The following is a 25,182-nucleotide window of genomic DNA, read 5'->3' as shown; positions in this document are numbered from 1 at the left end:
TTACGCTATTGGTCTCAAGTTCTTTTTAAAGTTTGTGGTTTTGTTTTTAAAATGTAAGGATGAGTCCTTGACATTAGTGGAGATCTCCCATTGTCTGTCAACCATGACAGGAAGCATTACGAATAGTGCTAGACAGATAAATTTGAAGACTTAGGGTTTTTTTATTTGTATTTGTGATTAAATCATTAAAGGAGGCACTCTGGGGCATGATCTGTTCCTTTATGACAGGACAGATTTACACCTTCTTAATGTGTTTATTATCAAATATAAATATGATTCCCTGTTGATTGATGCTGCTTTCATGTCATAAAGATGTTTTATGTGTGACAGTAACTTGCCATGGAGGTTCTGTATATTGGTAGCTTACATGTGTAAAAGATTATAGTCTTAAACATTCCCCAAAGTCTTCCCATGGCAAGGCTATAGATATGATTGAAAATGGCTGTAGTAGTTCCACTAAGCACTTTTATGTAGCATAAGTAATCATACCTGATGCTATCTTGATATAATGCATATGAGGAACTGGTCCAAATATTACATGCCGAACCAAAATTGGTTCATTGCATACTATTTTACATAATATAAGAGCCTTATACATTTGTAATCTTATGTGAAATAATGTTTAAATATGCATATTGGTTTGGCCTCTTATTCAGTTAGTCCTTCAATAACCATATAAAGAAACAAAATGAGAATATGGCTTGATGGAAAGCAAACAATATCCAGAATGACAAACAAGAAGTGTGGTATAAGAATGCATGTTCTGTGTACCCAATCATTCCACATAAACTAACCCCGTTCAGATAAATGCATATTTCACTCACTGTGCACATATGTTTTAACTGTTTTCGGCTATAATTAATTGTCATGTCATGCCAACTAAATCCTCAGTAGAATATTGCAGTTGCCAAAAATAATACAAAATGTCATTTGAAGAAAATGAAATATTTCTGAAAGTAAATTGTTTTCACCAGCGAGTAAGGATTGCATTGCCAACATGGATGATGGCTGCTGCATATTATGATGAATTGCTTTTGGTTTCTGTCTAATCTGCAACTATAGCAAATCTGACAGAACCAGCTGAAAAGTAGGAAATGTCTTTCTGCTGAAAGAGAGTCAGCACCCAACAAGCAATTTTAGCAAAATATAGCAATTTTCCATGAACTCACTTTACAGGCCAAGAGCCATGCAAGAGTAATCCATGCCAGCATGGGGGAACTTGTTATCCACGTGACACTTTCTACATCTGCACTTGTATGCCGGGTTTCAGTGGTGACCAGTGTGAAGTAGGTAAGAAGCAAAGTCTTTGTTGGTATTTGATTATCTGATTATTCAATGTGCAAAACAGGGCATGGTATTGTAGTACCAGAAGACTCAGACTGATGTAAGCAAGCAAGACGAACTCTTGCTTGCTTACCAACTTTGTCCATTTTCGGTCCAATCCGCAAATGCAGTTTGTGTATGGGAGTAAATTTTCATGTGCCAATCTACTGTGCTGAGTGGACAAAAGCCAACGGGAAGATGGGAATTTGTATCCAGTACACCAGCAAAATGTGCCTTATTCCGTATGCTTTCTTATGTGGTAGTTTGTATACAAACTTGAACACCAGGCAGCAAATCTCTGTGAGATCTACTAGGATGATCAACTGCAATTTATACACATGCAAAACCTGTAGAAATATTTATGAATGGCAATATCTGGTGTTTATAAATAGATGAGGAAGAATAACTGCCTCAAATGTTTGAATGCTGCTAATAGCCTGTTGAAAGTTCTTCCAGTTCAGATTTCAGATTAGTAGCACATTGGAGGTAAGACCGCTACATGTGCTAAAGAGAAGTTAAAAAGAAACTGAGTGGCAGAAGTATGAGCATATTCACTGAATGAATTAATGAATTTGCTTTTTTATTTATTTATTTGATTGATTCATTAGGCCAGTCACATTGCATGAAGACAAAAACAGTTGTGGTAATGGCAAGACTCTTTGTGATGATGGACTCTGTAAACAGTTAGCCTACTGTTCTTGGATTAGCCAATTTCTCTGGGATTCCTATGTTTGTATCCAATGAAGTTGTCCCAACTGTACAAGGAATTCTGGTTGTGCAACGGAACTTCTCCTCCCTCTCCTCTTGCTGCATGTGCCCTCAATCTGTTTTGGAGGGTTGGAGCAACCCCAATAATATATTGGGCGACACAGGACCACCTTCACCGGACACAACCCCTATTGTTTGGAGTTTTTATGACCACCAGGAGAGGTGGTTTTTATGACCACCAGGAGATGAAAGGGCAAGGGCAGTAGGAACAGATGCCAGTGTCTACCGAAGTAATGTGAAATGCAGCCATTGCAGCCTAATAGGAGTTCAGTCTTCCATGGTCCCAAGTTAGAATAAGTTGGATACATCACAAAGGTATTCTGAGGGTTCAAAAAAAAAGAGAGAGAATCGTTCAACCCCATTGTTCAGCCCCGACACTGAGATCCAGCTCCAAGGGCCTCCTGGCGGTTCCCTCCCTGCAAGAAGTGAGGCTACAGGGAACCAGGCAGAGGGCCTTCTTGGTAGTGGCACCCACCCTGTGGAACGCCCTCCCATCAGATATCAAGGAAATAAACAACTATCTGACGTTTAGAAGACATCTGAAGTCAGTCCTCTTTAGGGAAGTTTTTAATGACTGATGTTTTATCGTGTTTTTAATATTCTGTTCGGAGCTGCCCAGCCAGATGAGTAAAGTAAATTACTACTACTACTACCACCACTACTACTATTACTACTACAAGTTCTGAGAGGTAGAAACTGATGATGCAGGTTACAGACCCAGTGGTCATGCAGTGTGTGTGTATATTTTGTTTAGAATTGTTCTGCAAATTCTGAGATGTAAATGCTGCTGAACTCTGTGTGCAAATGTTGAAGAAAATTGTTAGGTCCTTATGCATTGTGATATCTGAAATCAATTTAGGTACATTATTTATTTGACATTATTAATACATATAAACTTTCTTTTACATTGCAAGTGAGGACAATACCTCATTCTAAATATCTGTTTCATTTTCTTGGGCAGACATTGATGAATGTCAATCCAGCCCTTGCAGAAATGGAGCCACATGCATTGATGGCATCAATACGTTTACTTGCCTTTGTCTTCCAAGCTATGTTGGGGCTCTTTGTGAAAAAGGTGAGTTCAGTTTGAAATTTATAGTTAACTCCACTGTGCTTACAATGGAATCAAATATGCAAATTTGCTAACAAATCAGGCCTCTATTGGGAGGGTGGGGGCAATTAATGGATAATTATTTGTCTTTGCTTTTATTTTCTTTCGCTTGTGTTGCTTTGCTTTCTTTCTCCTTCCTGCTGAAAATAGTCATAACTGGGGGGTGGGGGGTGGGAATTGCTGTAGTCTCTTTTACTGAGGTAGAAAATTAATCCTCTCAGCTTGATTTTAGTTTGTCATCTTATGTTTCCAACATTTGACTTCAAGAGTGATGTTTAAAAAATGAAGTTTTAAGTTTGGGATATGGTTCTTTAATTTGTGTTCTTTAATCTGTCCCTGGACGATGCTATTCCAGATTCCAGAAAGGTAACTGCATTAGTCTGCTACAGAAAATACAAAAAAGAATTTATTGTTACATAACTTTGTGGACCAAAGCCTCTTCATCAGATAAATCTTATCCTCAGTTGGCAAGTCTCTTCTTCTCTGTGTGTGTTTACACAGGTGTAGAGGTTTTTTTTGGGGGGAAGGGGAGACTCCTGTGGGTGCCCAGATATTGTTGGACTACAATTCCCATAATCCCTGCAATCCTGCACCCACTTTGTTGGGTAATAAACATACTGAATTCTATGGGCCTTTAAATGCATGTATAGAATTGTGATGTGAATTGATTTTAGAAATGTTCTGCTTGAATTAAGACAGGAAACATGAGGTCCTTCAGATCATATCAGTGGAGAAACACTTCACTCCCATGAACCAAGAAAGATTCATGCCCTGCCAGTATGGCAAGTGGGCAGAGATGATGCAGTTGTTCTTCAGCACCATGTAGGGGACCTTAGGTTCACCAACCCAGGGATTGGAGGCCTGTGGCCTTCCAGGTGTTGCTAGACTACAGTTCCCATCATCCATGACCATTTGCCATGCAGTTTGGGGCTGATGGTAGATGGAGCCCAAAACATCCAGAGGGTTACAGATTTTCCTGGTGTAGAGAGAGAAAAGTAAACAGTGGAATCTAACAGCCATGAAATTCAAAAGGTATATGACATTTCTGCCATTTACAAGATAAGCACAGTGATGGTAATACACCCAACACTGCAGACCTGAGAGAGTCCTTAACAAACTCAACAAGCCTTTCTCAAGGTGACACCATGTTTTTCTTTCCTTTTGTGTCTGGGTCTTCTGGTCAAGCAGGCTAACGTAATGGCCCTACGGAGAAGTTAATTACGTAGTGTTGCTGTGGGCTTTCCAGCACTCTTTTAACATTACCTCCCTGCCCTTCATTTGTAAAGGTGGTATTACAGAATAAACACGAATCTTCCAGCATGGGTTCGGGCCTGTCCAAAGGTAATAGGGAAATTTCCAGGATGAAAAATGAGCTGAAGGTTTTAATAGTTGTGGGTTTTACCCCTTTACGTTCACCCTCACATGTAGGAAAATACCATCCCCCCCCCATCTTGCTCTGACTGGATTCACTCACAGCTAGAGCAAGAGTGTCTTCCAGGCATAATTACATAAACATTGGCATGTTTCAGGATTGCCTTTCATCGTAAGCCTACTGGGCGAAAGACTGTGAATTTGCAAGTGCTTTAAAAATATTCCATGAGCCTGAAGGGACTTTTTTTTTTTGCTTTTGTTTTGTTAATGTTGAAGCCTCAGGCATAGGACTAGGTCCAGCACTCATTATATTTCAGTTTTGCAGTAGTCTGGCATAGGCTGGGAAAGTCTCCTGAAATCTCCTCTTTAATACAAGAATTTGACCCATGTTTTTAGAGCAGAAGGATATTTCTGAAAATATCTTCCCGCAACAAATCCTTAACGCTGAAATAGTCTGAAGTTCATGGCAGCTTTAAGTTGTGCTTTATGACCAACCAGGGAGAGTGTATTTGAAATGCTTAATGTGAACATTTCCTCGTTTGTCAGTCTGAAACAGACCTCAGCTCAGTCAACTCTGGAATTTAAATTTCCTCCACAGAAAGTCCTGCAGTGGTTTGAGATCGCAGGAAGGCATTCATTGGCAGCCCCTACCCCCTGCCCATTCTACCAGACAATGGGGGAAGAAAATGTGGACCGCTGTCTGGAAAGCAGTTTTGATTACATGTCAATGAACCTGATTTCATTAGATCTAAAGCAAAGCCAAAAAGTACAGAACCATGCATTCCTATGCCACGAAAGGGCATGAGTGAATGATTCTGTTATTTCCTAGAACTAGTTATTGGCTTGTAAAAACAATCGTTTGCCAAATGGATTTCTGAGTGCTTGCGAACATTTGAACTAATATTAGAGAAGATGTAGGTGACCTTTTTGTTGTACCAAGAAGATAAGGTAATTGTATGCAGGGCAGTTGGCATTCAGCCAGTGTTTATATTTTCTCTGTCAGTATCAGCTTAGCGGGGGAACATGAGGGCCAAGAAAGGGACATTAGCCAGTGAATCCTGGTTGTCACAGTGGAAGAGATGGAAGAACTGAAATATGGAAACATCAAGATTCACTGCTATTTGACTGCTTTCACTTCCTTCACCTCTTCCAATAGGCAGAGAAACCCAAGATTGTGGAAGCTGCCTTATATTGAGTCAGGCTGTTGGTCCAGCTAGCTTAATATTATCTATAATGACTGGTAGTAGCCCTCTGAGGTTTCAGGCAGGGGTCCCTCCCAGCCCTTTCTATAAATGTTGAAGATTGAACCTGGGACCTTCTTCATGCAAAGCAGATGTTCTATCACTGAGCTGCAGCCTTTCCCCATAGGTAGACCTCATCTGTGAAAAAGCTGTCTGAATACTGTTCCCCGTCTATTTGCAACTAACACTGGATTCAGTGTGTTCATTGCCAGATCAGATTGTAAAACGGGGGGTGAGCTACCAGAGGGCCAGAGCCTCTCTCAGCCCTGTGGCAGTCCAGCTTCTTAAAAAAGATCCCATTAAATGAACAGGAGCTTACTTCTTAGCCTGATTACTGTATGGGGAGGAAAGTTTTTGTAGAGAGATGGTTGGGTGACAGCAGGGGGAAAATGTTTTTCCCCTTCCTTCATGCTGCCACCTTATGAAAATTACCGTATTTTTCCGTCTATAAGACGCCCCTTATTTGGGGGGCCTCCAATTTAAGAAAATGGGGGGAGATGGCCCCCATGTATAAGATGCCCCAAAATTTTGGACATTGTTGTTTAGGAAAAAAATCTAGTCTTATACATGGGAAAATACGGCTTGTCCCTTGCAATTGCTCTTAGATAAAGGTTCCATTCTCATTTCCCTCCCTAACTACCACAGATAGGGATGGGATGAGAAAAAGGGCAAATGATGGTGAGGGGAGTTTAAAATGACAGTGCAAATGTGGGATATTGATGTGTGTGGCTGAGGTTGTATATGTGTGGGTAGATGGAGGTGTGTGACTAGATTGTGTATGTTGCTTTTGGGTTTGGCGGCATCTAACACTGGCGTTTGACTTTTTTAATTGGGTGGCTATTTTGAAGAAATGCAACACAATCAGCATATTTATTCCAAGACCATTGGAACAAAGTAGAAGGCGTGCTTTAAACTATGGTCTTCCTTTGTCTTTGCCTTCACCTCTGTCATCATCTTCTTCTTCTCTTGCACTCTGCTCCTATAGCTCAGGTTTTGCTTTTGGTGCCATTTCTTCCTGGCAGTACAACTCAGCCTTACTGTGTTATATAAAGTCTTTTTTACATATATAAAAACATTAAGTAAAATTGAACCTTCGTTGCACTGTTTACCAGATGCAGATGTGCATGTGAACCTGCTGCCAAAACTGCGCAGATGCAATTGTGAGTAGACAACCCTCCTTGGGGCAGTATAGCCAGAGATGGTTTCTTTCCCCCTTCCTCCTCTTTTCTTTTCTTCCTCCTTTTCCTAAGGAAAATAAATGATTTCTTTGTTAGCAAAAGTGCTCCGTTTTATAAAGGAGTTCGTTCCCTGTCCAAATGTTTGTGATTGCTCTTGTCCCTCCCCACAGGCTCAGTTCTGGAAGTCATTGTAGTTTGGGAAGGAAAGAAGCATTTCTATTTGGAAATAGCTTCTAGCTCAGTTCCCACAGCTGAGAAGGACTGGGGGAAGCAATGCCACTTCTGAAAGCCATTTGACTAAATTAGATTTACAAGCTTTTGCTTTATATGTTTGCTAAACCCACTTCGTCTCAGGCCCTGAAGTGAAGCCATCTTGGGGAGTTAGAGCTTGTCTGCACAGGACCCTGCTTGGCAGCAGGACTCTTCAGGCAGCTTAACTGGGCACAACATGTAGACAGGAAAGTGGGATTAGAGTGGCCATGCGCCTTCCTTTATAGCAGACAGTCCTCTATTTGAAAGCATCCTTTATTTGAAGGGTTGTCTAACCCAAGTCCCATTTAAATACCTTTAGATGTGAGAACAAGGGGCCTTACAGTTTCCAACCTGGAGACGTGCCCAAACTCAACCGCTCCCTTTTAAACCTGATCTTCCTGCGATCTTAAAGAGTGAGATGGAGACTCCCAAAGGCTCTTTCTCCCTTCCCTGTTAAGTCCAATCTCACTGCAATGTTAATGGGAGGGAGGCTTGCAAATGCTTCCAAAAGCCTTTGGGAGTCCCCCCGCCTACAGTCTTGCTTAAAGGGGACTCCCAAAGGCTTCTTCTTCCCTTTTAAGCCCAGTCTCACTCTGATGGGAGCAGAAGGGATTTTGACATCAACTTTGGCCTGTGGTGCCAAAACTGTCCTCCACCTCTGCTCTGGATGAACCTACCTAGCGAGAGCCATTTAAGACAGATCTACCTCCTTGATGCATCTGAGGGGAAACCGGGAGAAGCTTTTGCCTGCTTCAAGAAAGGGGGTGGCAGTGAGGAATCTAGTAGCCAAATATTTCTGCACTTTTCTAAAAACCATAGGTGCTTCTAATTAACCTAATAAGGGTGTCTGATTCCTAAATATATATTATGCACATGATTATATTACCTTTCTTCTAAAAGCAATAAGATATATCTACCTTCCCTTGCTTGACTGATCTTTCAGACTGTAAGCCTCTTGATTGTACCACTTGTCTCCTTTTGTAAAATTGTGTAAGATGATCTATGCTGATGGTACATATAATAGGCCCTGGCAAGATCTGCTGGAATAGGCAACTTAGGGTGCAGCAGATCAACATTAAGTCCCTAGCTCAGTGAAAGATACAGAAGTGCAACTTGCTCAGCTGGGACTCAGCTGGCTGAACCAAGGCCAATGTAAGCCCCCGAAAAGGGGCATTCCAGGGGGGTGGCAGGAACGGGAGGGGGGGAGGGACTTAGGCTGCATGTCATGCCTGCTCAGTTCAGCCATGTGACCTGGCAGCCTGCTGCATAACACTATTTTAAAGGCTCGTTTTCCTTCTACCAGGCTTAGGCAGAGCAGCAGCAGCAGCCATGCTGTTGAACAGAGGACTCAGCTATACAGCTGCAAATAGGACATTTTAAATGTTTTGTAAAGTGCAATATGCAAATGTGACACTAGATGGTGACAGTGAGCTATGCCAAATTCAATGTATTTTTCAAAATGTTTTTTGAAAAAGCATTTTCATAGCGTTTTTAATATGTGTGTAGATTCCACCAGAATTTGGATCTCATGTAACTTTGCTACAGCTTAATTTGCACCAGCTTGCTTTATGGCAGTTCCTTGTGCATAGGATTTCTCCCTTAATAATGATTAAATTCTTAGGGAAGAAAATATGACAGTCCTAGAAAGAGGTTTAAATGACACACATGGCAACATTTATGCATAATAGTGGTGGTAGGTTGGTCACAAAAATGTTGCATGTAAAGAACATTTCAGTTAATATCTTACCACATTTTATTAATGTTAAGAACCTCAAAGAAGAGAAAAACGCAAAACATGTATGTTTCTTTTCTTTTGTTGAGGGAATAAAAGTATGTGTTTTTGTGACTAACATAACATGGTCAAGTAACATACGTTTTACTGACCTAAACTCATCTGAATTCCCCCCCAACATAAAATTTATTGTCATTTCACCAAATGAAAAGCAAAACCATATCACTGCAATGATGGATCATCAACCAATTCTCTATTTTCTTAGAGAGGTATTTAACCAAACTTTAAAAAAAAGAAAGAGAGAAATTCTGAGTAATCTTGCATGTCATGCTTCAGGTTGTTTTACTCATGTGTAAAATGTCATTTTGAAAAATTGTTGCCAGATCATGAAACTTTGGGAAATTATCTTTCAAATGATACAGAACATGTTAATTATATATGGAAATTAAAAAATGGGTCTGCAGGTTGACATGTTAATGGAATTACCCATTACCTACCACATTTTGTATTCCATGTTTCCCCAAAGGACATCAGAGATGCATCCATGAAGTAATACCGTTTTTATCCTAAAAACAACCCTTTAAGGTAAAGTAGGCTAAAAAGTGACTTGCCAGTAAACTTCATGGCTAAGGCAATTTGAACCTAGGTCTCAATCTAAGTCCAATGCTTTATCTACTATACCCCACTGACTTTGATAGCAATTGTGGTTCAGACTTTGCTTTTCTCGCATTTTCAGAGGACTTCTAAAACAAGACAAGGGTTATAGTCAAATGATTATTGCACCAGTTAAAAACAAGCCAACAGCTCTAAAATATTTTTTTTAAAGCAACTCTGCTCAGAATCTCTAGACAGTATAACTTAGATACGTCTGAAGAATAATATCCATGCTGAAGTTATCGTAAAGAGATGATGTGAATATATAAAACTCCATAAATAAAAATGAACTGCTGCACTATAATGACTCCTGGGTTTAGTGAAACAGCTTTTAAAACACCATAAACATGCCAAGCTGAATTTCAGTTCTAATATAATACATTTTAACTATGAATGCCTAGAATGTTGTAAAAGGAAGCGTCTCTATGCACATGGGTCACATTGGATTATTATTATTTGTATTTAAATTATTCACTGATTCAGGAAATTTCATGGATTATCTAGTATAACAGGCTCTTTGGTACTTAAAAAGTCCTAAGACCTCTTTTTGTATACGGACCTCACATTAGCACCATCCTATGTGTTGTAACTAATGTCAGTCCTGCTCCGAATAAACCCATTCAAATGGAAGGACATGGTTAACTTGGGTACATCCATTTCAGTGGGCAGAATTTAGTAGAGTGCAACCTTGTGGAAAGAAGATGCAGTGAGACTGTACCATTTTGGAATGCTGGTAGAAAGTTATATGTTGAAACATCCACAAATATCCAAATATCCCTTCTCCCTGCTTATGTCAGGAAGTAGGCTAGAATGGAACTCTTTTTCTCAATGTAAATCCTCACTGGATTTGAACCATCCCTCCGCCCCAGGGCATGGTTTTTAAAAAAGCACATCTGCAAAGGGCTCAGGCACAACCCAAAGCAGCAGTGGAATTTTATGCCACTTGTCAGCTCCACTCTGGGATTCTGCGGTGCTGGCAGTGTAATTGACACGAAGCCATTAAAATGTGCTACGTTGCCAAGCTTCATGTTTGCTTCCCTTTAGCAAAATTGAATTACAGGCTGATGCAAACGCTTTTCTACTGTGTGTTCTTATCGGGACCATCCGTCACGTGAAGATAGACAACGTGCATTTCATTATTTTATGTTTCAGTTTTACAGCTGCCTTCAGAAAATAGTCCCTTAAATTTATTTAATATATTTAAAAAGGTCCCCTCCAGGGGCCTTTTTATTATTGTTTGGCTGGTCTTAATCTCTGTTGAGGTAGTACTCCAGCTTTGCATCTGTGAACTGCACAACAACATGCACAACAACAGTTATTTTTTTCCATGGCTATTTTCAGTCATCAGTTCTTAAAGACCGCATTGCCAAAATGAAAAACGCAAATAATGTTTTTTATTTTATTTTATGAAGGCTATGGGAAAAAACACAAAACCCTTCCATATTAGGGCCAGAAATCCACCTGGATCTAATTTTTCTTTCTCACTAGTTATAACTTGTGTGTCCTGTTGCAATGTTAAAACCTAGCACACAGGCCCAGTCCAACTAAAGTTATTCATGAAACCAGTGGAACAAATCAGTTGCAGCTGACTCGAATCCCATTGCTTTCAATGAGATTTAGAACCAAACTACGTGTGCAACCATGTGTATTATATTCATGTGTCTTCCCTTTTCACATACAGACAACTGAGAACTGGGGGCATCTTTTCTTTTTTTACATGACAAAGGAGGTGAACAAAGCCATTGCCCCTCCCATAGTGTGACCTGTTGCTTAAAAATAATAATAATTCTGCCCACTCAGCTCATTTCTGATTTTAGGGCTTGTGTGTAGGAAGTGCTTCAAACATTCGAACACAGCATGATAAGATAGGGGGAAAGAGGGGCCAAATCTGACACATGTGTAGTTTCTCAATATTAATCTCCATCCTGTGTGTGGGCAGAGATGTTGGGGAATAGGGTGGAGTTGGGCAGGGGCAGACAATGCACTGAATTTCTCTGTGGAGAGGAGAAATTATCCTACAGTTTCTCAGTGTGGGGCTTTCCCCCCTCAAGAGGCAACAGTGCGACTTCACACCCTCCACCCTGGACATACCCAGGGCATTGTGTGTCTATGTGGTGTGGAAGAGAGGAAATGGTGATCATAACAAAGAAATAGCAGAGGGAAATATGAGAAAATTCAGCAAAGTGGTTTTTCTTTTTCGTTGTGGGAGGAGTGAGAAAAGAAAAACCTCCAAGAAAAAACCAAGACATGTCCCCTCGGCTCTAGATGGGATTTTGCTTCCCTTACCCACTTGATACAAACATTATTTATATACACACACACAGACCAACAGACACACACACACACACACACACACACACCACTTTACATGTGCATCAGGAAGACATGTGGAGATGTGAAAAAGTACAGCTTGCTGGCCCATGTCACTTGTCTTGACTCATAGTCATGACTAACTTTGTCAGGGTGTGGGCTGCAGTGTTTTTGAGTATTAGCTGACAATAGTCTTCATGCATCATTTTTATTATGGAAGTCAACTTCCTTGGGTCTCCATTTTCAAAGTGTTAGGAATCAGGAATGAATTTTCTTTACAGTTAAATCTGAAAGCTGTGCCTCTGCCTTTATCTACTTCAAAATCTATTTGCACAGTCTGAATGAATTAAATCAATGGAAACTTTGCCACTGGCTTCACTGAGATGTACATTACTTGGGTAAATCTGACTATCCTCAGCTAATCTCTGCTCAGTGAATCATGTTGTCTGAATGATATTACAATGGGTTTTGATCATTAGCTGTGATTAGAGCTTGTTTAGTCATGGAGTGTGAGTGCAGGAAACCCCTCCCAGCCCTGTATGTTTAAAACTGTATCACTCAACAATGGTTAATGGGGGGAATAAGTGACCTTTAACTACCAAGCATAGGGTATAGTTTTGCTAAAGGAATTAAAGTGGATCAGACGCCCAAGTGTGTGCAGGGCTTGCAGCTTCATTTATGCTGTCTATATTCCTATGAAATGTTAAAATGATATCACTGTCTTTTAAGCCGTTAAATGACACAGATGAGGTCGTTCCTTTTTTCTTTTTTTTGCAATTCCACGTGGAATGTGGTATCTGGCATCTGGTGTAGAATTTCCTTTCTGCTTTCTAGCGCTAATGGCTGAGTGTATGCATCTGGAAAACATACAAGCCATGGTCCAAATCCAAAAAGCTCTATATGCAAATAGCTTTCTTTGAAGATGTAACTGCAGCAGCTCCCTCTGCTGAAGAAGCAACCTGTACACCGTTCAGATGAGGAAGTGTCCTGATTCTAGTGTAGTGAGAGCCACTGCCTGTCATTAAATCTTCAGGCTTAGTTGCTGTCCTAGCTGGGTCCTGGGTCACAAGGGAACTTCCAGATAACAGAGCTGTTGTGGGCACAGTCAGCAACCAATCCAAGGCCAGTCTGAGGTCTCTTGCCAGGCAAGAAGTATTTCAAATGAGGGCTCAGGCAAGGTCTGATTTCGGGCAAGCAGTGTCTTAGAATCAAGGCACATTTCTGGTAGAATAGCATTGCCCAAGTCCTGCTGAATTCTGTCAACTGTTGTCAAAGAGAAGTGTCCTCAGAAGGAAGACCTTACTCATGAGAAGACCATTACTCCCAAGGAATCTTTCCTCAAAGTCTTGCACGTCTCCATTTCCATCTGTTGTTTAAGGCATCAGTCACTTCTGCAGGCTCAGAGCCCATTAGATCTTGGCTGCTGGTGTCTGGACTGGTAGCCTTATCTCTAAATCTAGCTGGTTCCTGGACTTTGCTCAGCACAGGGGCTCCAGGTTGTTCCCAGATGAAGAATCCCCTGGGTGAAAGCATACAACTTCCTTGGGAGCTGTGGTCCTCAGGAAGCTCTTTATGTTCATGGATCAGAGCTTTTGGGTGTAATAAGGTTATCTGTCAGTTCGTTGTGATCTCTGCCAGTGGGCCTTCACTTTCTAACCCTCAGTAGAATTCAGTTCTCCAGACCACTTCCTTGTCTTGCACAATTTCTTCTTCAAAGTTGGACATCAAAGAGATACTTAGTTTGCTCCTGAGATTCAGTCTATGCTCACTAAGATCAGGGCCTTGTGTGTGGTAGCATCATGTTATTTGGAATATGCTTTCAGTGAACATCAGCCTGATACCTGCAGCATTGGCATTTGATCTCCTGCCTAAAATTCACCTGTTTGTCCAGGCTTTACCCTTAGGGGTGATCCAGCTGTTTCAGTGTATTAAGCTGATGTGTAATGTATTTTGTATTTGTTTCATGGTTGCAATTTTATTGCTGATTTTATGCTGTTCACCACCATGGTCTCCCCCCACCCCTTAATGTTGATGTTATGTAATATTTTCCAAACAACAATCTGCAGAAGGCACACACTTACTACATAAATGTTATTCACCGACTCAGTTTATTTTTTTGAGTGAAGCATTTGAGCGTTTCTGTATGCAGAATGTCTGGTCCCCTTGTCACTGAATGTTTCATTTTGGGCATTTCAGCGTTGCCTCTGCCAATGGGCAGCCCCTGGGCATTGCCAACCCATGTTTACAATAAGAGTTTTGCAATTGTTTGTTGCAGATACTGAAACCTGTGATTACGGATGGCACAAGTTCCAAGGGCAGTGCTACAAATACTTTGCTCATCGGCGCACGTGGGACGCGGCAGAGAGAGAGTGCCGCCTCCAGGGAGCCCATCTGACCAGCATCCTGTCTCACGAAGAACAGCTCTTTGTGAACCGTATGTGGCATTTTGATCCAACGCTGAGGATGCAGAGGCAGTGGAAATGGCTGTAAAACAAAATATCAACCAGGCCTCAAAATATTTTATTTTATGTTTTGCTTTCTGAAATGTGTGTTATCGTTTATCCTTTTTAAAAGAGGACCTTTTGTCCTTGACCGCTACTTTGTTCCTTTCAGCCCAGCTCTAAGGATCTGCCAAACTCATTAGCTAGAGTGGGAGAAATGGCTGATCTTTGGAGGGATTCATCTTTTACAATCCTAAAGAATTTAGTTCATGAGAAAAAGACATTAGAAGAAGAATTAAGTGAGGCATTTTATTCCAATGTTTTAATTTTACAGTGGTGCCCCGCAAGACGAAATTAATTCGTTCCGCAATTTTTGTCGTCTAGCGAATTTTTCGTCTTGCGAAGCACGAAATCCCATAGGAATGCATTGAAAATCAATTAATGCGTTCCTATGGTCAAAAAAAGTCCAAACAAAGCCAAATTTGGTACAACAACAGTTTATTAACTGCTCTTTAAAGTCACACATACTGTAAAGAGCAGTTCAAAAATTGAAGGGAAAATAAATTAACTTTATAAACATGACAGAAATACATTTAAAAATCAACAAAGTACAGTATACAGACATTTTCTAAGACTCTGGGGGAGCACTTGAAGAAGGCTCCTCTTCCACTCTTTGCTTCTTGGTCAAGAACCTGTCCATTGTCTGCTGCTTCATCCGCCTTTTCAGCAGCTCCCTGAAATACGACATGACCCTCGTATCATAAAAGTTCCCAGCGTCATGTGCCACGTGCTTCTCATGGTGGTGTAGATCTGCAAAAGTCTGCACCTCCTTCCACCTCTGGCAAATGTCCCTCAGTCTTTCGGAGGACAGCCGTTCCCCAGTTGCTTCCTCCTCTTCCAGTGAGGCCTGCTCCTGCGCAGCCTCTGCCTGCAGTTCAACCAGCTCCTGGGTGGTCAGCTCGTCGTCGTGCCCCTCTACCAGCTCGCAGATGTCCTCCTCCGTGACCTCCAGGCCCATGGTCCTCCCCAAGGCAACAATGTCCTGCACCACTGTTGACTCTGGTGCATCAGAGTCACTTGGTGCCACACAGTCCGGCCACAGGTTGCGCCAAGCGCAATTCAAATTTCTCTGGCTGATCCCTTTCCAGGCCGTGTTGACCATCTTCAAGCAGGTGGCAATGTCGAAGTGGTCCTTCCAGAATTCCCGCAGGGTGATGGTGGTGCAGTCAGTCACCTCGAAGCATCGCCTGAAAAGCTCCTTGGTGTAGAGTTTTTTGAAATTGGCGATGACCTGCTGATCCATCGGCTGGAGCAGTGGCGTGGTGTTAGGCGGCAGGAACATGATGTTGATGAAGCTGAACTCCTCCAACAAGTCCACCTCAAGGCCTTTAGGATGGGCAGGAGCATTGTCCATCAGAAGCAAAGCCTTCAGCGGCAGGTCGTTGTCCAGCAGGTACTGCTTGACAGCAGGGCCAAAAGCAAGATTGACCCAGTCCACAAACAGCACACGTGTGACCCAAGCCTTGCTGTTGGATCGCCACATGACACTCAGCCGCTCCTTGTCGATCTTGTGTCTCTTGAAGGCCCGTGGGTTCTCCGAGTGGTACACCAGCAGGGGCTTGATCTTCAGGTCGCCGCTGGCGTTGGCACAGAAGAGCAGGGTCAGACGGTCCTTCATGGGCTTGTGGCCAGGCAGCCTGGACTCCTCCTGAGTGATGAAAGTCCTTTTGGGCATCCTCTTCCAAAACAGCCCGGTCTCGTCGCAGTTGAAGACCTGCTGCGGAACGTAGCCCTCCGTCTTCACAAGCTCCAGGAACTCCGCTGCAAAGTCTTCAGCCGCAGGAACATCAGAACTGGCAGCCTCTCCATGCCTGACCACGCTGTGGATGCCAGATCTCGTCTTGAACCGGTCAAACCAACCTCTGCTAGCCTTGAAGACTTCTGGCTCGGCTGAGGTTCCTGGCTGATCCCGGATGAGGTCAGCATGCAAGGCCTTGGCCTTCTCACAAATGACGGCCTCAGACACTGTGTCCCCTGCACGCTGCTTCTCTTCTATCCAGATGAGCAGCAACTTCTCGACCTCCTCCAGGACAGCTGGGCGGTTCCTCACGATCCTGGTGACTCCCTTGGCTGCATCAGTCGCCATGATCTTCTCCCTCATCTTCAGGATGGTCCCGATGGTCGATGGGTTCCTGCCGTACTCCCTGGCGATGTCCGTCACACGCATTCCGCCGTCGTGCTTCCGAATGATGTCCTTCTTCATCTCCAGCGTCACCTTCTCCTTCTTCCTCTCGCCGGCCACCGCAGGAGCAGTCTTCTTGGGTCCCATGGCAGCACAGGTCCCACCTTCGTAAACTAAGAAACAGGAAAAAAAATCAGTGATGTGCTTCAAACCCAAAAAATACAAAAGCACCCAGCCACCCACCACACAGAAATTAAAACCCAGAACCAAGGCCTTGAATCCCAAGCACCCCAACCCCAAATCAAAAATCCCAAAAACCCCCAAAAAAGTTTTAAAAGTTGAGCTTACCAAATGGATGAAAGAGAAGTTCTGGAAAAGCTTCAGCAATCAACCACCGAAGTCCTCAGGAACCTCAAATGGCTGTAAAAAAAGTTTAGGAAAAGCTTCAAAAATCACCAATGTCTTCAAAAACCTCAACTGCTCCCACAGACACGCACCAACCCACCCATAACACAGAAATTGCAAACCCCTCCTCAACTGCTCCCCCAGCCCCTCCCCTACTGCTGCAAACCCCTCCCCAACTGCTTCCCCACCCAGACAAAAAAAAATTCAAAAAATAACAACAAAATTTCAAAAAAAAACAGCCATGCCTAGTGGTCACAGAAAATCATAAAAATTCCAAAAAAACCCCCACAAGCCCCCAGATTTCTGCAGAAACCTCCCCCACTGTTCCCCCAGCCAGCCAGCACTCAGAAATTCAAACTCAGAAAAATTTTCAAAAAAAAACAGCCATGCCCAATGGTCACAGAAAATCATAAAAATTCCAAAAAAACCCCCACAAGCCCCCAGATTTCTGCAGAAACCTCCCCCACTGTTCCCCCAGCCAGCCAGCACTCAGAAATTCAAACTCAGAAAAAAAAATTTGAAAAAAAACAGCCATGCCCAATGGTCACAGAAAATCATAAAAAATCCCAAAAAACCCCCACATGGTCCCAGATTTCTGCAGAAACCTCCCCCACTGTTCCCCTAGCCAGCCAGCACTCAGAAATTCAAACTCAGAAAAATTTTCAAAAATAAGCAACCTGGCACAATGGTCACAGAAAATCATAAAAATTCCCCAAAAAGGCCCACAAGCCCCCAGATTATCGCAAACCCCTTCCCAACACCAAGTCCTTGAATCCCAAACACCCCAACCCAAAATCCAAAACCCCCCCAAAAAGTTTTAAAAGTTTAACTTACCAAATGGATGAAAGAGAAGTTCTGGAAAAGTTCTGGAAAAGTTTTGGAAAATCTTCAAAAGTGAGCAAAGTCTGATAAAAGGCTACCAAACCACGTGCTAACAGTTGCTCCTCGAAGCCAAGTCGCAACTGCAGCTGCTCAAGCTAAGCACCCTTGGTTTTAACGGTTTTTACACAAAGGAAACAATGTCGCGAGACGTTTTCGTTTTGCGAAGCAAGCCCATAGGGGAATTCGTCTTGCGAGGCAAATCGCGGACAAAAAAACCTTTCGTCTAGCGAGTTTTTTGTCTTGCGAGGCATTCGTCTTGCGGGGCACTACTGTATTTTAGGCTCACTGTTTAGACAGTCTCATCTCCAGGCACTTTAAAAATACTGTTGCTTGCAGGAACGCCTGCATCAGTCACTTTGCGTTCTACTACAAGTGGCTGACATTGGTTGCAGTCCCAGGTGCTATCGGAAAATCCAAATTCTCATTCCAGGCTAATGCACATGAGGTTCATTTCAAAATGCTCATCATTAGCTGTGTTAATGTTTGGGTAAGATGTTCATTCCCTGAATATGTTCTTGGAAGAAAACACATGTTCGTTCTGGGTTTGTGTTGTCTTCTGAGAAGTCACCAGGTTGTTGATTTTCTGCCAAGTCGTTTGGCACACCCTTCCTTTCAAATGTTTCTAAAAATTGCTTCAGGAGGATATGCATCCCTGGAAAGAAAAACCGGCACACCAGCTCGGCACAGTAAAACATTAGAAATAACTAGGAAAATTAAGAAGGAAATATTTATGGTGGCCATTTTCGTTATTTGTAGCTTATTGCATTTTCTGTTTTTTATATTAAACAAGAAAATACAATCAGCATGGGGTGAGGGTTTCCCTCCTTCAAAAAAAATATAAATATTATGTTTTCAATTGGGCATTATTCAACTTCTATGTGCTCATACAAATGTGACACACGCTTTTTACCTCTTCCAGGGAATATTCTACATACAATTTGTGGTACATAACAAAATGGTTAAATTACTGTCATCTACTCACATCATTCTCCAACTCTAAATTGCTGGAAAGCCTGATCCATCAGGGTGCAAAATATGCAATGGAGCACCCGCATGTGCACTGAAGTTGCTGGATCACAGTACGTGTGAAATCAGCACAGTCATTGGACATTTGTATTCAGGGTAAAAAATAGCAGCCAATGGCAACAGTAGTGATCAAGATAAGTGACCATGGGTGGTATTCTACTAATCAGTACTATCATCATGAGGATTTCCACTTGCCCGTCCTCTCCCCCTCTTACACACCCTCCTCAAATCTTCTTGAGGAACTTGGGGGAAGCCTTAGAACAGTTTTAGGGGCCATGCAGGAATAGGGGATGAGAGGAGATTTCCTTGCTGAAATGCTTGTAGTTGTTGGCATCCGTCTGTCTCAAGAGACAGTGGAGTGTGCTTTTGGGGGTGAAATCAAATTACTGTGCTAGCAACAGCAAAGTGACTTCCTCAGAGTACAAGCCTGGACAATGTGTATGAAGGTCCTGGACTGTCCAGACAACAAGACCCCCCCTCTCATCCTCACTGATGTGGTCCAAAGGAAAGCAGATCAATAAATTTGTCACTCTTGCACTGATGGAACAATTGCCTTAGTACTATGTCGAATTCCACCCGCTTTTTTCATAGATAAATTATTAGTCTGATACCATAAGGGCATTGAGAAGTTTTACTTCTTTAAGTGTAACAAACTAAACAAGCCTGTTCAAATACTGGCGAGTGTCAAGCATTTTATCATATACAGCCATCTGAAAAGCAAACCAACTATCCAACTCTTTAAGAGTAGTCAGCAGCAAAATATGAAATCATTGGGGGGCGGGTGGCAATGTGATTTTTTTAAAATAAATAACTTCAGTTATAAAAAGCTGCTGCAGATATTCATTTATTTTCTTTGTGAAAGAATAATCATTTTGAAGCACACACAGGAAGGCTAATTCAAGTCTATGAAAATACTTTCATTTTGAGATAATTCCCTTTTATGGGAAAGTTGGTTAAAAAAAAATCACTGGTTCTGTTTCCTTTTAGGCATAGGGCATGACTACCAGTGGATTGGCCTAAACGATAAGATGTATGAGAGTGACTTCCGCTGGACTGATGGCAGCGTGCTGGTAAGAGACCTATAAAACAGTATCTGGAAAACGTTTCAGTTGTTTGTGACACTGCTTCTTAGAAAAGAAAATAGGTCAGGCTGCGAGAACAATGGAGAAAACTATATCCTAGCAAACAACCAGCCTGATTTGCTATGGTATGATGTTCTTATTATTGTAATGTAGGGCAGGCAGTAATAATACCAAGGTAATTTTGGATTTGAGCCTCGGTGAGTGTGATTCATCACGTGTTTGTACATAACTTTCCTTACTCCTGGTCCAGTCTTTCTTTCAAATTCCAGCTCAGAACTTACCTCTTCCCTTAACCCTTTTGCCTTCAATCTCCAACTAAAATAAAGTGGCATATGCTTGAATTCATCCCATCTTAGCATTTGCTCACACTCTTTTCTACTGTTGCCCCACCCAACTGAATTAGATTGCATGCCTGGGACAAAGACATGTCATTTGCTTGTATAATAGGGCGAAGTAAGAGAAATGGTGGTAGCTGTTTCCCTAGCAACTTAAAAACGTAGCTTATACACAACCATTGTATGGGCTTTATGCATACGGTGGATAAACTGTGGCTCTCCAGAGCTTTCTAAAGAAAGACTCCCATCAGCCCTAAACAGCATGGCAAATGACCAGAGATTGTGGCGGCAGTTGTACTCCAGCAACTTCTGGAGGGCGTCGGGTTAGCTGCACCTCCTCTAGGCATTTGCTTAAACTTAGGAGGGATTCAGATTAGATCAGAGGTCGGCAACCTAAGGCACTTGTGTCCCATGGGGGTTGTTTAACCGGCCCCGGAGCCGAGCTGCCCGCTCAGCGAGTCCCTGCGCGCTGTGCTAAACCGGGGACTCGTTTTTGCGATTCCGGAAATTGCGCCTGCACAGACACAAACGCCGGAAATTGCGGGGGGTGGGATCTAGCCCATGGAGGGATCTCTGCCCAGGCAAGGAAAACCTTACCGACCCCTGGATTAGATCTTTCCCTAGTCCCTAGTTTCTATGAATGAACCTAAGTTTTAATCACAACTTCTACTCTCCACAGAAGTCCCAGCCCACCATTTATCTTCACAAACCACATATACAGTGGTTCACAAGATAAAAACATGAGACAAAAGCACAAAGAAATAGTTAAAAAACAGAAACAATAAATCAATAACTCCCCCTCCCACAAACACATTTAAAAGGCTGTGGAATCAGTCAGAGGCCTGGTTGAAGAAGAATGTTTTTTTTTTGGCTGGTGCCTATAATAGATGTGGCAGGCAAACCTCCCCCTGGATGAGAGCATTCCACAAATGGGGAGCCACTGCAGAAAAGACCCGCCCTTGTGTTGCCACCCTCCAGATCCCACATGGAGAGGAGGCACACGAAGAAGGGCCTCAGGTGATTAATGCAGAGTCTTGGTCACTTTATATGGGGAGAGGCAGTCCTTGAGGTATTTCAGTGAGCTGCAAGCCTTGGATGAGTGAACATTTGCACTAACATTTCCTGTGTTCTCTGTTGGGGCCTTTAATACACAGCTATTTCCTGGGAGAAATGGAGCATGTGGACCCCATGAATACAAACCGCTGAGGCTCCTATAGTCCCAGCTGCATTGCACAAAGGCTGCCAACCTGCAGCTACAAGAATAGGCACCCACCGTCCCACACTGAAGTCCTTGCCTTGCATGTATTCTGCTTTGGAGACTGAAGTCTTCCATGTTCTGTTCTTTTCTAAGGGCTTAAATGGCATTGACGTGAATTTTTATTTTATCCTAACCCAAATTGCCGTGGTGGTGTGGATTTTCTCCGATACCTAGGTGTGGGAGGGGAAGCTTAAATCTGCCCTCTACCCCATATTGTGCTCCTTGGAACAATTCCTGCTCCTGTGCCTGGTATTTAATTTTTTTAAAAGCTACAGCATGATCACTAGTGACGTCTTATTCCTGCCACATGTAGCTAGGCCCTAACTGGGATGGTGTGGAACATTCTCAGACTGAATAGCGTGAACTGAAGTCGGTTCACTCTCCAACCTAAGCGCAGATGCTTTGCAACAAAATACCGCATAAATTCAAAAGTAAAGCAAATAAAACTGCTGCTCACTCAGCTGCCCCTTTCTTTTTAAAACAGGGTTTTGTTTCATCCAAGTGAAAAATACCTTTTTTCCATATGAATATATATATATATATATATATATATATATATATATATATATATATATATATATTTAGCCTGTGGATTGTGCACAGATACTGGAGCTAGCTACGCTTACCATTTGCCTTCTGTTGTCAGGACTCCAGGAAAAGGTCTGGTCCTGGCATCACTTCTGACTATCACACATGACAGCTTCAGAAAGAAGTCACTGAAGAATCTGCCTTGATTGATTACCATTTAGAGTTTACCAGAGGATTTGAGCGGCTTTGTGTGTGTGCATGTGTTTGAAGGACCCTTTTCTTTAAGAGCTGCTATTTGCTGCAGGTGACAGTGTAGAAAATGAAAAAGGGGAGCAACTCTTTCCTTCTCTTAATGTGCTATATTGCTGACATACTTTATTGCTGGAACAAATGTGCTTTATTGTGCCTTGAGGAGTAGTTTCTCTTGGCGTGTGGCAGGAGAGAGCCTGTTTCTCCCCAGGGCACCCTCCCACCCCCTTTTTTTCTCATTCTTGGAAGCCTCATACATTCTGTCTGTATTGTGGGCTTGAATGGCCTTGTTCTCCACTTACCATGTTTATCCTCCCCCCCACCCTTTCATGATTGAATGCATTCTAGCACTCCAAGAATTGTATTCGCAAGATCAGCCTGTCTTCAAGCTAGTCAGTATTAAACATGTGATAAACCTCAGGGTGGGAGAGCCAAGAATGGCATGGAACCAATCTTCAGACTCCAGGAAATGAAATCCTAATTCAGGCTTTTGAACAAACCCGAGTGTTAAATTTTTAGCTTCTTTTTTGAGATGAGGAAAAGAAGGCATTTGATGAGCAGGATAAGGACATCTGCCAACAGACCTCTTTCCGACTGATCTCCATCCCATTTTTTCTTCCTTTCTGTTAACCACTTCCCTCCACTTCTTTTCTTTAGAAACAATCAATAATGTTTATGCTTTTTCCAGCTTATACAAACAGGATTAAAGCCAGATTTAGCAGTGATTAGAGTAGTTCTACTGAAATCAATAGAACTTAATTCAGTCATTGCTAACATTAATGGATATCTTCTAAGCATGACCAGTATTTTATGCATCCCAAAGTGTTAAACAGCATGCCTTTGAATATCAGTTGCGTGGAAATAACAGCAGAAGATGCTATTGCACTCAGGTCTTGCCGGGGTTTCCCACAGATGTATTGTTGGTTACTGTGGGAAACATGATCCTGGACTCGACTGATCTTCATTTTGATCCAGCAGGGCTCTTATTCATTTCTTATGTAAACTTCCTGCCTTCCCAGCTCACTCAGCAAAAGAGAACTGGTCCCAACTTCCACTAGTTGCAATGAATATAATTTTAACCTGCCATCCTTCCAAACACTACAATTCTACGACTCTGTGCATCCTTTTTTTTATTTAAAGGGATGTGGAAATGTGCAAGCGTTTGGAGAGGAGGAAGGCAGGGGACTAGGGCATATGAGAAGCAGCAAAGAAGTCTACCATGGCTGTATAAGCTTGCCCTCTTCATTGGTAGGGTGTCAAGAGCCGAGACTACAGTGGTACCTTGGGTTAAGAACTTAATTTGTTCTGGAGGTCCGTTCTTAACCTGAAACTGTTCTTAACCTGAAGCACCACTTTAGCTAATGGGGCCTCCTGCTGCCGCTGCCGTGCCGCCATGCGATTTCTGTTCTCATCCTGAAGCAAAGTTCTTAACCTGACGTACTATTTCTGGGTTAGTGGAATCAGTAACGTGAAGCATCTGTAACCTGAAGCGTCTGTAACCCGAGGTACCACTGTACATCTTTTCTGCACATTTTGATACAGCTTTTTCCAACTAATTAATGAATGTGCACTATGTTTTGAGCTGAATTCTGACACAGGTTATAGAACTGAAGGAAGTAACAAGTTCACCTGATAGTTCCTTGCGTTGTTTTATTAAGCAATGACTTATTTTGTATTTTCCTGAAAAGCTCTGCTATTCTATATACCAGAGTGGCTAACCTGCAACCCTCTAGATGTCGCTGGACTCTATTTCCCATCATCCCCAGACAGCATAACCAGCATAACCAGCAGTCAAGGCTGATGAGAGCTGGAATCCAACACTGAGTGCCACAGGTTAGCTATCCCTGCTATAGATAGGAGAGTGGTAGTACTTCCGGGCGTATGGACACGTTGTGCTCCTTCTGGGGTAGCTTGTCCACCTTTGGTCCCCACCCTGCACTCAGCTGTCACCTGTGGTTCCCAGAAGCTGTTAGCAATGTCACAGCAGCCACACCCTGGGAAACCAGTGCAGTGATGCCTAACAAACAAAAGGGACTTCACTATGGATTTCACCCATCTGGGTTATCCAATGTATGTCACTGTGAGGCTCTCTGAAAGAATAATCCCACACTGGCCTAAAGGCACAACCTTGCTTATACGTCTAGTCAGTGCCTAGATGGGTGATAGCTTGGAAACTGCCTGTACACTTTCTTGGGCTCCATTATGGAGGAAAAGCAGAAGATAATGTATATTTTAAAATGTGGGATATGGAAGTGTAATTAGTAGGCAAGACAGACAGATAAATGAATGAATATATCCAACACAGAGTTCTGAAATAAATTATGAATTGGCACAATGAAATATTTTCAACTGCTGTCAGCTTTGTCTTCAGAAATTCTCTTCTGTCACTTCTGCTTTTGTTTTTCTCCTTTTCCTGGTTTCTTCTTCATAGGAACAGAACATTTTAATGGGAAACTACCATGGCAAATTATAGAATGTGCTTTAGGGTTGCTTCAGTGCATATCTTTTTCATGAAGTTATTGAGGAAGTTCTCAGTTTTCTCATGCTGTCCATATAAGGCAATTTGTTTGGCAAGAACTGGCAATATATATTTTTAGAATTGAATTGTGTTTTTATAGTATTGGAGGAAACAGCTTATCTAGTCCAGCTGTTTTTGAAGTCCAAGGATTCTCCATCACAAAGCTTTGCTCCAACTGGTTAAACTGGGAAGGGCAAATGAGCAGAGGGAGAAAGCCCCAGGGTGGTAACAGTTGGAGGGGGGTGTACCTGAGCTCAAGAACAATCACATAGTACTTTTGTTCCAAACCATTCAATATTTAATTTCCAGCTGTAGTGATATCTTTTGTCTCATGTG

At 42.3% G+C, this 25,182-nt stretch overlaps 2 protein-coding genes across 4 annotated transcripts in view; one reads left to right on the top strand and one right to left on the bottom strand.

Annotated features, from left to right (window-relative positions):
* VCAN (versican) overlaps nucleotides 1-25,182 on the top strand; it is a 131,757-nt gene that overhangs the window by 88,363 nt on the left and 18,212 nt on the right. For 2 of the 3 annotated variants that reach the window (XM_081213448.1, XM_081213449.1), the window contains exons 9-13: nucleotides 1,177-1,290; nucleotides 3,053-3,166; nucleotides 6,927-6,974; nucleotides 14,216-14,374; nucleotides 19,864-19,946. In XM_081213448.1, coding sequence (XP_081069574.1) covers nucleotides 1,177-1,290; nucleotides 3,053-3,166; nucleotides 6,927-6,974; nucleotides 14,216-14,374; nucleotides 19,864-19,946 — 518 coding nt within the window. The remainder of the gene's footprint in view (nucleotides 1-1,176; nucleotides 1,291-3,052; nucleotides 3,167-6,926; nucleotides 6,975-14,215; nucleotides 14,375-19,863; nucleotides 19,947-25,182) is intronic. The other variant, XM_081213450.1, reaches the window with a different exon arrangement.
* LOC308597603 (tigger transposable element-derived protein 1-like) lies at nucleotides 14,392-17,116 on the bottom strand. Its single transcript, XM_081213451.1, has 2 exons — nucleotides 16,912-17,116; nucleotides 14,392-16,727 (listed from the first exon to the last, which is right to left on the bottom strand). Exon 2 carries the CDS (start codon nucleotides 16,708-16,710, stop codon nucleotides 15,010-15,012), a length of 1,701 nt encoding a protein of 566 aa, XP_081069577.1. The 5' UTR covers nucleotides 16,711-16,727; nucleotides 16,912-17,116; the 3' UTR covers nucleotides 14,392-15,009.

This window comes from Podarcis bocagei (genome assembly GCF_964188305.1).
Source record: "Podarcis bocagei genome assembly, chromosome: 11".
NCBI classification, from domain to species: Eukaryota; Metazoa; Chordata; class Lepidosauria; order Squamata; family Lacertidae; genus Podarcis; species Podarcis bocagei.
This window is presented reverse-complemented; position numbering and strand designations above follow the sequence as displayed.